Source organism: Clarias gariepinus, chromosome 4 (assembly GCF_024256425.1).
Source record: "Clarias gariepinus isolate MV-2021 ecotype Netherlands chromosome 4, CGAR_prim_01v2, whole genome shotgun sequence".
Lineage (NCBI taxonomy): Eukaryota > Metazoa > Chordata > Actinopteri > Siluriformes > Clariidae > Clarias > Clarias gariepinus.
In genome coordinates this window covers 24,173,955-24,188,644 of record NC_071103.1, presented here as the reverse complement: position 1 = coordinate 24,188,644, position 14,690 = coordinate 24,173,955, and the positions used below count along the sequence as shown (strand labels likewise).

Below are 14,690 nucleotides of genomic sequence, written 5' to 3'. Positions count from 1 at the left end.
ATGTAAATGTAAATGTAAAAGTGTATGCAAAAGACGTGACCAATAGGCACTCACTAAGGTGAAAGGTAACAGAAATGGAGAAATGTTAATTCATGTCATGGGCCTACATAAGTAATGGTTTAAAATTGGAGCACATGTATATGTTTAAGAAGAACAAATGGACACAGATTGGAGTTCTCATTGGGAATGAATGTGACTGTGATTCATTCATTCATGTGTAGGAGCAGAAAGGCTCTCCCACGACTCTACTAATGAATAGAGGAGTTTCAGAATTGCTTATTAGAAAATGTCATCAAAAGCCTTACTCTGTTGACTGTGTGGGTGAATGAGAGACAGGGTGGGCAGCAGGACATGATGACTAGTCTGAATCTTTAGCCAATGATCAGTGTGCATTGCTCTATTACTCAAATTGTGGCAAGATTCTCTTGTTGAAATGAAATCAAGTTGCTAGGTGCTGTACCACATATTGTCAGTTCCAAAGGCTGAATGTGCCATGCATAAATTTTTTTGGAGCACTCACCTCAACGTAGAAATAAGAGTTTTTATCACAGTCAGTTATAGGCAATGTTGTTGTACTAAAAGTAAGAATTTAGTTTTGTATAAAGTAGATAAGGTCACAAAATACTAACAGAGGACATAATGGTAATAATGGATCTTTTCTCAGATGCACAATTGTACATGTTGTAAAAGCTCATAAAATCAGGGAGTCCAAACAAATCATAGGCCTATTAACAAAGACCTGTAAATATTCTTAAAGTGGGGGTTCCCAGGGAATGCTGAAAGCAATACAAAAATGCAATGACTTTATTATTTTCTTGCTGAACACAAATAACATATTAATGTTAATACTAAGCTTAACAGCATATTTTACATTCGTAAAAAAAAGCACAGTAATTTTGGTTTTTATAGTTTTTATTTGTGAATTATGCATGAATGAACGTCATGGATGAATGAACATCAACATAAAATGAATCTTGTTAAGCAGTACTACATAAGTGTATAGAAATGTGAATGCAATAAAATGTGCATTTATTACACTCATTCAGAAGGAGGATGTATGGAAAATTCTTTATGGAAAAATCTTCACATCTCTTCTTAAAAAAAATAGAACATACTTAAAATTCTCTGAAACTAACATGCTTTTTACTTAATAGTAAGGTCAGGAACAGGAGATTTAGCACTTCAGCATATTTTATGTAAATGTAAGATTCTGTTTTCTGATCTGAAGGTCGTGTGTGTGTTTGTGTGCGTGTGAACTTTTGAGAGGGGGAGAGAAAGATCAAAGTGTGAAAATCAGTAGGACCTACTGATTGATTTGCCTTTATTTTACAGATAGCTAGTGCTGACAGTAATAGTGCACATGTCATCCGTACAAATGGAATGGTAATCATTCGGGTTTTAATCTGAAGGTTCACAAGCTGCTAAGCATTCAGCCAAGCTAAAATGATCAACATGATCCACACTTATGCAAGTACACATACGCTTAAACAGCAAAATGTGCACTTTTTACTCTGGTCTCGGATTGTGCATATGGAGACTTGATATAAATACACTCCTTAGTGTTTATTAGGTTAATCGCATTTGTGTCAAGTTGTTGGACTATGTACTGATGTTTAATTACTAAATGCCGTATACAGGCACCATAAAACTTGATGACAAGTATGTTTTAGCATTACATTCCATGGTGCTTTTTAAAAAAAGCTTCCCTAAGCAAAACACATCACAGGGCATCATTATAATGCAAAGAACTTATGATAGGAATGGGACTCATTAATGAAATCAATGAGAATTAAACCCTTTAAAAAGAGTTGACATGGACATAGCTCCAGTGCAAAATTTATTTAAAGTGTCATGAATGCCACTGTTCAGGAAATGTAACACTCAGTCTACACCAGTTCACATAGGAATTCCAAACTAAATTGCTTTTCTTATAAGTGATATTCTTCCATTTCTAATTTACCTATTTATAGCCATTTATAGTAAGCATTTGTATGGTATAATCAAACATCATCCTATAAATTGTAGGCTTTGTCGGCAACTTTTGAAATCACTAAAGTTTAAAATTTACAATGGGTTTACGACCTCACAGCATCTGCTCAGGTTTAATGAAACCACACCATGAGCTGCACTGAGACAAGATGGACGGTGTCTGACAATGAGCGACTCCACCAGTACAAACAAACATCAGCTCCTAGTTGTTGGTGTTTTGGGAGATGGCTGTTCTTTTAAGTCTCTGCATGAGACACTGAAGCATACCATGCACAACCTGGACTGCTTTACAGAAGCCGAATGCATATTTGCTGCATATCAGAGGCCATCCATCATAGCCAAAAGGTCATCACCTTTGCTGCTGGAGCTAGGAACTGGCTCTTCTGCCTCAGTAAACTCCCCCATGATCTTTGCCAATTCTGCATTGGCCTGATTGTCCTGGGAAACAGGGAAGATAACCAATAAAGTCATGAATTTTCTTGTATCTAATTGTGTTCTAATTGAATTCCAGGGCTTTCTGTTTACATTGTAAGAATAAAATAATTTGGCATCATGCTGTGGCAGCAAAATAATTAACGATGAGCCCTATGCAAAAAATGTTCTGATGTCTTTTATTCCTCTTACACCACATCATTTGTGGTGCAAGTTTCTTCGTCTAAGAACAAACAACGGAATTCTGCTCCAAACAACTAAACTCTGACTCCGGTACGCTATAATGGACAATATTCAGCTTGTTTAGTGTGTGGAGTGCAGGATGTTAGAGATTCTTCCGTCGTTGTTAGTGATAATTTTATTTGTGATAGGCGTCTGTTAGTGAGCACTCTGACAAATAAGATATTAGCATTATAGAAGCGCATCCAGAGTTTAGAGAGGGTTAGAGAGCGTGAGAGCAGTATTATTCCCATAGCAGAAAGTCTGGGTGCAGCAGGCGAAGATAACCAGGCCCAGACTCCGGCTTTAGAGTCCTCACAGCGGGGTGAGCAGTTGACAACTCGGCGGCATACTTGTTCAGCCAAAGCTAATGCTAAGGCTAGCCCACTGGAGCACACCTCTTCTGCGCTTCACCAACAGGTCCAACAGGTTTGCTCTCCTCAGTGATGCACCCTCTGAGAAACCTGAAAGAGCTCTGGTTATAGGAGACTCTATACTGAGGCATGTGAAATTAGCCAGCGACAGTGGTTAGGTGTATCCCGGGAGCCAGAGCACCGGACATAGCAGGTAATCTTAGGGCTCTAGGACAGCATAGGTTCTCTAAGATAGTCATAGATGCTGGAGCTAATGATATACGCCTTCGTCAGTCAGAGGTTGGTAAGCATAACCTACAGAGGTGTTTAAGCTAGCGAAAGCGATGTCCGAAGAAGTAGTATGCTCTGGTCCTATCCCAATGCGACGTGGCGACATAGCTTACAGCAGGTTATAGTCGCTGAACCGCTGGATGTCCAGGTGGTGCTCCGAAAATAATGTGGGCTTTATAGATAATTGGAAGACCTTTGAGGGCAAAGCTGGTCTGTTAGGGCGGGACGGCGTCCATCCCACTTGGGAAGCTGCTGCTCTCATTTCTTGTAGTATAGCTCATAGTCTCAGAAGAGGCACAGTTAATCTGTGACAAACCCGAGCTCAGGCCAGGGAGCAGACAAACAGGCTTAACCAACTGTCTGCTAGCTGCATAGAGTCGTCACTTAGGGTTCACTATAATGAGACTGTGTTTGTACCCCGAGCTAAACACAAATTTAGAAAGTCTGTTTTAATAATTTAATTAACATAGGGACCACAAACCCAGAACACACTGAATGTGCCGCCGGCACCTCTGCTCTGAAGCTAGGACTGTTAAATATTAGATCTCTTGTATCTAAAGCAGTTATTGTTAATGAAATTATTACAGATCAGGAGTTGTTTAACAGAAACCTGGATTAAAGAGAACGAGTATGTAGCTCAAAATGAAGCTAATCCTTCTGGATACAGCTACTTACACAAGCCTAGAACTGGAAGAGGAGAAGGCGTCGCAGTTATTTACAATGATAATCTGTTTATCAAACAAAAACACGGACACAAATTAAATTCATTTGAAGCTCTCTATAGTAACATAAGTGTAGCTACAAATATGAAGTCAGCTCAGTCGATCCCACTAATTATCATTTATAGACCCTCAGGGCCGTACTCTGAATTTCTTTGTGAATTTGCAGATTTCCTCTCAAACCTAATTTCTGTAGACAAAGCATTAATTGCTAGAGATTTTAATATTTATTTTGTGAATCCAGAAGACCTCCAGAGAACAGCATTTATGTCCATACTGAACTCGCTAGGAGTAAATCAGTGTGTAGTAGGACCCACTCATAAAGCAGGTCACACTTTAGATTTATTGAATATTCTTTAGATTAAGTATAAAAAATTTATTCACAATTACACTGTCTGAAGTTATCTCAGGGATCTCAATTAAAGTGTGTTATAGTGTGTATAAGTGTGTAATAATGTACGCACAGCGGTGCGCTATTGTATTAAACGCACATTTACATCAACTACTACACAGAGCTTTATCAGTAATCTCCCAGAGTTATCAACTTTGATTGGATCGCCATCTGACCCCATAAAACTCCATTAGGTGACTGAATATTTAGAGTCGACATTCCGTTATACCTTAGATAATGTAGCTCTAGTTAAAAGAAAAATTATTAGACATAAGCAACTCGTTCCCTGGTATGACGATCACACGCACACTTTAAAACAGACTTTTTTTCCCCTTTACAAGCTTCTTTTGGGCAACATCGTCGTAAGCATGAGATTAGTTTTCATTGTTATGCTGACGACACAGTTATACATCTCAGCAAAACCAGATGAGAAAAACCAGCTTGCTAAAGTTGAGCAATGCGTAAAGTACAGTATATAAGAGATTGAATGCTAATTTACTTCATTCTGCTTAATCCTGATAAGAAAGAAGTTCTAGTCATAGCTACTGTAGAAGCAAGATTTTAGATCACAATGTAACTTTAGATGGCCTTTCTGTTCCATCAAATACAACAGTAAGAGACCTTGGTTTAATTATTGATTCTAGTCTTTTATTTAAAGCTCACCAGGATATATCAATTCCTGCTTTCTGTTTCACCCAAATGAGGATGGGTTCCCTGTTGAGTCTGAAAGGTTTCTTCCTATTGCCATCTCAGGGAGTTTTCCTTGCCACTGTCGCCGTCGGGCTTGCTCGTCAGGGACTATCTGACCATACTGATTCATACAAACTTAAATAATTATTTTGATTGTGTAAAGCTGCCAATTGTTAAAAGCGCTATACAAATAAAATTTAATTGAATAATTTTGCAAATAACAAAATATTTCCTTTATTAAATGTACAAAACATATTACTCTAAACATTATGGTTATTTATTTAGCATTAGTCTTACCATTTATGATACAGCAGCTATTATAAGCAGTGATTCCCTCTCTAGCCTTGCTTTTTCTCTTTTGAAATTAGTAAAATCAGCAAAACCCCAGGCAGCTTGTACAGAAGACGCACCCATAAAGGGACACTCAAAGAACTTTACAAAGTGCTTTATAAAAGTGCTTTAAAAATATATATTTTTAATATTTATATTATTAATGAGTCTCCTTCCATAAATGCTAACTCAACATAGCAACATAGCTATTTATTAAGCATGTTAAAATGTATTTTTTCTTTGTAAATATAATATCACATAAGAGGGAGTGCAATAATCAGTACAGCGGCAGAACCTTTAATTTAATCAGTTAATTTGCTCTGTCAACGCATATCCTTCCGTGACTGTCAGAACTAACTAACCTGCCTGGTGCAGCTTGTGAATGACAGTTAGCGATGACAGTTACAGTAATAGGGGTGAAATACATTTAAATACGTACCGGTACTATATAGCCAAAAGGTTAGTAGAAACATAAACATGGAGGTGATGGGGTTAAAAAACATACGTGATTAACTTATATATTTCTACGTATTACCTACTACTGGATCACAGCACGATGTTCAAGCACAACTCTCTCGTGTGATATTGCCTAATTATGTAGGTCATCTGTGATTTGTTACTACATAAACAACAGCACCTTCTGACAAATCAGATTCAAGAATGCAACATTGGTGTGGTATATGGAATGGTACAATTAAACACTAAAGAAAACTGTCATTTTATACAAATTTTATCTTACCTTGGTTGCATGGATATTTATAATGCCATAAGAGAGCTCTGCTGGTCTTGACATTAAAGCTTCCCTGGGGCAGAAAATGACCATTGTAGTTATTTTAAGCAGCAGTGTTGTTTTAGTGAAAAAAAGAATGCAATTTAATAAATCCATGGGCAAAATATGCCTGCTTCTGAAGCAATTAGAGGATCATTGAAATAACTTACTCTTCTTCCTCATCAGTAGCAAAGAGGTTGACACGGAAACCAGAGTCAGTGTTGCTTGGTTTTCGAATCTCCAAACCTCCCATCAGTTTAGCAAGTAGATTCAGCTCTTCTTTTGCCAGTGGGTTTGGTATTGTGTTGACCTGAATAAAAATGGGTTTAACACAAAAATATTTACTATGTTTAATAAAGTAACTTATTGCCAAAGAAACATTCACTCCCTTACCTTTGTGTGTTGTGAAGAAATTTTGGAGGTTCCTGACATGTGTGTCTCCACAGGGCGACTTACACTGTACCTGTTAAAAGAAATCCACTTAGTATTTTACACACGTCAAGTTTTCTGCTGACAAATCCGTACATCTAAACAGTTTTATATTGCTTTAGGCTACGGATCTGTTGATAACTGCAATGTGATCAAATATAACACTCGTTCACTCCCTCACTCTTTATACTGCTTATCCTGTACAGGGTCGCTCCAATTAGACTACCCTGTATGCCCTTGGACTGTGAAAGGGAAACTCAGAGTAGTTAGGGAAAACCCACCATGCAATCGATAAAACATATAACAGACTCGAAGCAGGAATTGAAACCTGATTCTAGAGGTGTCTGATTAACATAAATGCATTAAACGCAAACAATCGTTCAGTGGTAAAGATTCAGATATCCTTAAGAAAATGCTTATTTCACAATTTTAGCATTATTATTCTTCAATGTCATTCTTTTATTAAACAGTCAGAGATAAGTATTTTTTCATATATATTAAACATTAACAAATAAAACAATAGTTGTGTTGAACGTTATTTGATAACACATTGATAAACTGCTGTGGTATAAAAGAAATATAGCTTTTTATAACCACAGCAAGGTATAGGTGGGAATAGTAACTCTGCTTTCGTTCAGACTGCAACATGCAACTCCTATATTTTCCTGTAACAGCACGCCCAGTCATGTTTATGTGATTACATAAAATATCACAATTTTAAAAGAAATCTTTAAACATGAGGCTACACATTGATAGGGAAACCCCAAGGAACCACACATTCTCTTTAAGGTTGAGCAGTGCAGTGACACTCACATGTTTGTGCCAAGTTTGATAACTCGGTCACCAAACAGCTCAAAAGAACCTTCACGGAGAGCAGCTGTATAGTTTCCACAATCACGGAACTGTAACCTCTTCACTTCCTCACCATTACAGTTAAAAATTCTGGAAATGAGGGAAAGCAATTTGTTAAACGTTTAATAAGCACAACGTGATAGAAGCATCAGCAGATGTTTTCTTATCATCCTCTTACAAAGTTAGACAGTGCTGAGGGCCTCATGTTTGGATTTAACAAAATGTGTCATTAAAATACACGAAACATTTTGCACAAATGTGTTTATTTGGCTTCTTTGCTTGTTTTATTATTCTGGCATTACCTTGGAAGCTTTCAATGCCTTTACATAAAAAAAAAACGTTGACATCTTGCTAAATTTTGAAATTCTAATCAAACGGAGTTCATTAGATGTTCATTTACCAGTTCTAAAGAAACAGATGTTTACAGTTGAAAATGAAAGTTAACAGTTGTTAGAGATTAAACAAAAAATATGTGTTAAGCATTTTTTTTTTTTTTAACTCTGACACAATTTAGCCACAACTCACTATATAGCTACTGCAGGAACATAAAAAAAAAAAAGAGATACCGTATAAGGCCTGGAGATTGTGTGCCATGTGGAACAGGTCCTGATGTAGGAAGAACAAAGCGTCCATTGGAGTTTTGTACTTTGTCCTTCAAAAATATGGAAACCTGTAAAACGGCCAAATGAAATTTAGTTTATAAACCTTACATAAACCATATATGTTAAGAACAAACTCTTGCAAGTTAGAATTGATAATTAGCAATAATTTATGCACACTTAATAATGCAATTAGATTGTACATGAATAAGGAAGTTAGAATACTGGCTTACTCTTATATGCATATCCTGAAAGAAGATGAGCAATGTTTGTCTAATTAGTTGAAAATCCCCACCAGATAAAGGAGTATATATCTAAAAGGTACATAAAAAATACATGTTAAATATTTAACTTTCCAACCCTGATGCTAAAAAGAAGCGCCAACCTACCTCTATGAGTTGTCTGTATGTTTCATCCACTTGACTAAGAATGCTAGGGGTATCCCGCACAAAGTCCTTTATTGCATCCATGTGGTTAAAGGTCACAAGCAGAATGTCTTTAGGACGAGGGCATAAAAGGACTTGATATTTAAATGCCATGGTCATCAAGTCATAAAGCTGGACAACAGAACAACCCATAGTAAATACATTACAGAACAGCTCTTAAAAGTCACTTTTCATTGATCTGAACAAACACTAGAGGGAGCCATTTAGCACATAATTAATAAAAGAAAATGTAATAAAATAGTTAAGCCATAAAATAGTTACTCCTTGAACCACATTGGGAGAATGCAGTAATAAACTGTTTTATTTATTTAATATAGAATAGATTCATATATAAATTGACTCTTAGCATCCACATTTAAATGTAAATGATCATGACTTTAATGCCTACACAATAGTCAGTTCCAGTTTTTTTAAAAAAAAGTTAAATAAAGTGCTTCAAAGGGAAGTCAAGTATCAAGTAAATTAAAATTATAAAAAGCTTTGGATATTAAAATTTTGTTGCCAATACATACTTCATTCATATATTCATTCATCTTTAGTATCCACTTTATCCTGCTTAAGTTTGTGTTGGTTTTGGGGGCCTATTCCAGGAGCACTAAGCTCAGTTCATGAAGCATATGTTTACACATTCAATCTTACTTAGGGGCAATTTAGCATAGCCAATAACATTTTTATATTGTAGAAGAAAGAAGGAGAGACCTGACAAAATCCAGATGAACATACATTTCTAAGCACAACAAGCATGACTTAAACATAATGGTACCTTATCCATACTGGCTTGGTTAAGTCTCATAATAGAAGCATGAGCAAGTCGATCAAACACGGTCCTCAAAGCTTTCTTGGAGTAGAGCTCCTGTGGCTTGAACAACTCCTCTAAAAATTTCTTGTTGAACATTGTCGTGATGATGTCATTCATCACTGCCATTACACAGAAATAAATAATTAAGAAATTGAAATAAGAAAAATGTTAGATGAGAATACATTCATGTTAATGAAGCTGGAACCCAAGCAAGCAACAAGGCCACTAAAAGCTAAATAGCTGAAATACTACATGCTAAGGTGTGCTCTTGCAGATATTAATATCATAATAACATTTCTTCTTAAACATTTCTTCTAACATCTTCTTAAATGCACTAATGCAATACAAGTCTATACATTGTAACATGAAGCACAGTACTCTGTTGGAACTTCTGCCATCACTTACTGTAGCAAGTCAACATACATTATTACAAATAATTTGCCACAATAAAAATCTCAACTCAATCTCTTGCTTCCTGCAGATGCTACTTTGCTATAAAGCCATTAGAAAAGCAAGTGAGGAAACAACAATACCTCTTTTTCTGTCCTCCTCTATCCATCCTGCTACAATGGCTATAAAGATTGTAAAAGGACATGTTGAACACTTTGTGAAAGCTACTGTATTGCTGGCTACACAGTCACCATAGTGACACTGTACACACTTTTTACCACTTTATTTCATGTTCTTAATGCAAAGAAATGTAGCTATTTTCAATAGTAAAATGTGCCTGCTTGTAAATGTGTTTGTAATTTAGTATGCCAATATTATAAAGGCCTTTTCCAGCCTTGTCATAGCCTTATTCGAAAATGGATTAAATTATTATTTTTTCCCTCAGAATTCTACACACAACACCCCATAATGACAACATGAAAAAAGTTTACTTACGATTTTTGCAATTTTAATTAAAAATAAAAATAAAAATTGAAAAAGCACAAGTACATAAGTATTCACAGCCTTTGCCATGAAGTTCTCCCTGATCTTCCTTGAGATGTTTCTTCAGCTTAATTGGAGTCCACCTGTAGTAGATTCAGTTGATTGGACATGATTTGGAAAGGCACACACCTGTCTATATAGGGTTCCACAGTTGACAGTTCATGTCAGAGCTCAAACCAAGCATGAAGTCAAAGGAACTGTCTGTAGACCTCCGAGACAGGATTGTCTTGAGGCACAAATCTGGGGAAGGTTACAGAAAAATGTTTGCTGCTTTGAAGGTCCCAATGAGCACAGTGGCCTCCATCATACGTAAGTGGAAGAAGTTCGTAACCACCAAGACTCTACCTAGGGCTAGCGGCCATCAAAACTGAGCGATCGGGGGAGAAGAGCCTTAGTCAGGGGGGTGAACAAGGACCTGATGGTCAATCTGTCAGAGCTCCAGAGGTCCTCTGTGGAGAGAGAAGAACCTTCCAGAAGGACAACCATCTCTGCAGCAATCCACCAATCAGGCCTACAGTATATGACAGAGTGGCCAGATGGAAGCCACTCCTTAGTAAAAGGCACATGGCAGCCCGCCTGGAGTTTGCCAAAAGGCACCTGAAGGACTCTCAGACCATGAGAAACAAAATTCTCAGGTCTGATGAGACTCTCTGGCCACTCTACCATATACTACTACTGTGAATACTTTCCGGATGCACTGTACGTGTGTGTTGACTGGATTTTAGCTCCTAGGCTTTGGAATAGCCTTCCTGACGGTGTTCAGGGCTTGGACACAGTTTCCCACCTTAAAAGTAGACTCAAGACACTTTAACCTGGCATACATATAATTCATTCCATAACCTTATACTCCAGTACATTTAAATGCACATGCTCATCTAGTGCTGCTAATATAATGTACAGTGACTTCACTAATTCTTTTCCACATCTTCATTCTTTTTCTACCCATCCTGAAGCATGTGGAGATTGTGCCAGCTCCAGTAATCACCGGCGAGGATCCTGAGGTGTCCAGAGAAAGACCACCTCTAACTGTGTGATGGTTTGGAGCTACACATGCTGTCTATGAGCTCCAAGTGACCCAGACCCCTCTGCACCTGTCTCAATTATCATGGTGCCATCCAGGTGGCAAACTGGATTCCATGTTAACTTAGGCAGCTGGAAGTTCAATATAACAGGAGATGTCTAACAGTACATTATGTCAAATAAATATCCTGTTATCTCTTATGACCCAAATGAGGATGGGTTCTCTGTTGAGTCTGGTTCCTCTCAAGGTTTCTTCCTACTGCCATCTCAGGGAGGTTTTTTTTGCCATCTTGGCTTGCTCATCTGGGACAATCTGATCATTATGATTTGTGTTCAGAATTCTTTGAATTTTTACATTTGGCCAAGCTTAAATGTAAAAGGGCATAGGGCAACTGGGGCAGACATTTTATCACAAAACCAAAGCTGCCAACTTTCACACATTGAGTGTGAGACTCACACAATCGCTTATCTTCACATGCTCTAATATAAATCATAAAAAAAGAAATCATAAAATAAATTATTTAAAAGCATTTACAGATGGGAGCAAACTTACACACCAGCTTCAGCATTAAAAGAGTGAGGGCAGTGACATGGTATTATCTAAAAAGGGAAATACATGTCAATATTTACAGTGACATGAGTAATTGCATCAAGTTTAATCATGTAGCACTATTGATATTCATAAGAACACTCAAAGGCTAACAAACTTGGTTATGAGAGAAAGAGGGAGAGGAAGTGTTTCATTCCCATACATGCATACAGTCTTATTTTATATTCATTAGCATTTTTCTTTAGATTTTCTTTTCTTCTTTTGTTTCGATAATGATTCTTCTTTGTACTTTATCCATTTATTATTATTTTAAGCTTTTTGCTTCCTCCTTTTTAGTAGTTTCCATCACTAGTGTCACTATATTTTTGACTGCACAGTTAAATGTGTGTATACCTATCTATTTCTATTGTTATTTTGTGATGTTGATGTTGAGTGCTGGCAATTACAAACATCCATATTTGCAATGCCAATTAAGCACCCTTTGAATCTTTGCTTCTCTTTCTTGCTCTCTCTTACATGCATGCACAATCTGGGAAAATTCACCTGATCTACATTGTTGGACTTTTCTATGCTACAATTTATAACATCTTGATTTTCCTCTTTTTCATCTGTTCTTGTATTGTTCAACTTTCCTTGCTGTCCTCATGCATTCTCTTCCTTCTCCATGACTGCTGCATCTTACATATGTTTTGTTGTATTTCCCTTAATCAAGTGTGTTAGCCCTTGAGTATTCTTATGAATATTAACAGTGATGCATTGTTCTGTATATAATTTAACTTGATGCAAATGTTGTACTTTTCTCTGTCTGTGTGTAAATCATTTTATTGCTCTCACAGTAAGGGGTCCAATGAGAACGCTTATGTACAAGGCCCAGGGTTCTGCTACGCCCCTGCCCTGCTGTTCTACGTGGAGCTGCTGGAGAGCATGTAGGTGATTTAGCTAGTGTGTAGGGTAGACCATATTTAATTTAAAGATTATATATATATTTTTTTTTTTCTTTTTTTACGGTGTCAGTTTACTTCTTGCATGTCTGTGCAGAGTTAAACACGCTTGTGTTAAAGCACATGGCGAGTGTGCATCTGCTGTTTTAAAGAAGCTAAGAATAACAATTCTAAGAATATTGATAAAATGTGGAAGTGGAACAGTTATTAAATGTCCACATTAAGAATATGGTGCTGAATATCGCTATGTGTTACTGCTATTATAGTCATGTTCAGTAGCTATTTAAAACGTTAAGACGTTCATTCATAAACTGAATACTCGAGCAAATTCATCTAATCACATTATTACCTGCAGGGAAACAGTGAACTACGTTAACGACACAAGTAATGACGAACAAATGCTCGCTCTCTGATGTTATGGGTTTTTAAACACACGCTGAATTGCCGAATATCCTTACAGTACCTTTTTTAGCTTTGTCGGTTGGAATATTTTGAGCTCTCAGGCGCTGGTCCAGGATGTACAGCATTTCCCCACCGAGATTGATGAACACAAGAGGAAGCGTTCGCGTCGACATGTTCGTCGAGTTTTCTACAAACAGCGTGTGCTTAAAGATATCGACGTAACGTTTAAATGTTTGTCGGTAACGGACAAAGCGCAGAGAGGATGAGCGAGCGTCTGTGAACGGCCACTCGGTTGCCAGGTCACGACAAACAACACCCAATCAGAAATCGTCTTACTGATGGGAACCAGGCTACAATGCTACGTAGAGGAACGCGGCTAGCGCAGCTAACATGATAGGCTAGAGCAAAAGCCGAATCCTGAATAACCATTTAAGATTTAAGTGCACTACATGTGACGTATAAGCACAGTCAGGCTTCTTGTGTGCTGTACACTAAGAAGTGCACTTGTTATAAGGGATTGAATATTGATGAGCATAGCTGTAGTGTTTTTTTGTGTTGCCAACTTAGCGACTTTGTCGCTATATTTAGCGACTTTTCAAATCCCTCTAGCGACATTTTTTTTTAAAGCGACTAGCGACAAATCTGGCGACTTTTTCTTGTGTTACTGGAGACTTTTGGAGACTCTGATGTGTCTGTACTGACTCTTCTCAACTTGCCACAGCAGCTGCCGCCGCCGGCCCCTCCCCCGTCCCAAAGCACTCACAGACAGGCCTGTCCTCTCGCAAATGTCGCCAATACTGTCCTGTAAGCACGAGGTCTTGCTTTCCCGGTACAGTTACTCATCTCCCTGTGTCTGCCCTGATCGGTGTTGCAACGGACCTATCACTTACCTGCTTCTCTTTTGCTTGAAATAAACTATTTAATTTGACCATTTTCTTTTTTTCTTATTTATTTATTTTTTTCTTCCGATGCACTTATATTACTCACTGTTACAAAGCTTAAGTTCATAATTATATTGGACACATAATTATACAGTATGAGGAAGGATTAGGGAAAACACGCAAAATGCAAATACGACGTAATTACGTCATCAATATGCAAATACACGCATGACGTCATCTAGCGACATTTGGCGACTTTTCGAGCAGACAAAAGCTGTGTTGAAGCAAGGAAGGTCATTTTGTTTTCACGGAACTTGTGCAATAAAAAAGGACAATTTGTGACACGTTGTCATTTAAGGACTTTCAGCCTGTCGCTTTTTACATCCTAGTGTATATACCATATCCAGGTGGGTTTAAATGTATGTTTGAAATACATGTATATTTTCACACTATGTGGCAGCAACTCGATGCTTTATGCAACCTTGTCACACATATACTATGATATAGACTATTTAGTCAAAGATTTGTGGACATCTCAACATGACCTTCCCCAAAGTTTGCTACAAAGCTTTGTAAGACTTATAAATAAAATTGTTGTATGCTGTAGCATTACATATTTTTATGCTATAGAATGAAAATGTGGTTTGCTGGCACA

The 14,690-nt window shown here is 37.4% G+C and overlaps 1 protein-coding gene across 1 annotated transcript; it reads right to left on the bottom strand.

Annotated features, from left to right (window-relative positions):
* Window positions 1–1,803: 1,803 nt before the first annotated feature.
* oscp1b (organic solute carrier partner 1b) lies at window positions 1,804–13,483 on the bottom strand. The gene is made up of 10 exons (XM_053494588.1): window positions 13,216–13,483; window positions 9,273–9,427; window positions 8,453–8,620; window positions 8,297–8,377; window positions 8,031–8,134; window positions 7,426–7,554; window positions 6,577–6,646; window positions 6,354–6,493; window positions 6,154–6,217; window positions 1,804–2,427 (listed from the first exon to the last, which is right to left on the bottom strand). Exons 1-10 carry the CDS (start codon window positions 13,325–13,327, stop codon window positions 2,308–2,310), a joined length of 1,143 nt encoding a protein of 380 aa, XP_053350563.1. The 5' UTR covers window positions 13,328–13,483; the 3' UTR covers window positions 1,804–2,307.
* Window positions 13,484–14,690: the final 1,207 nt, after the last annotated feature.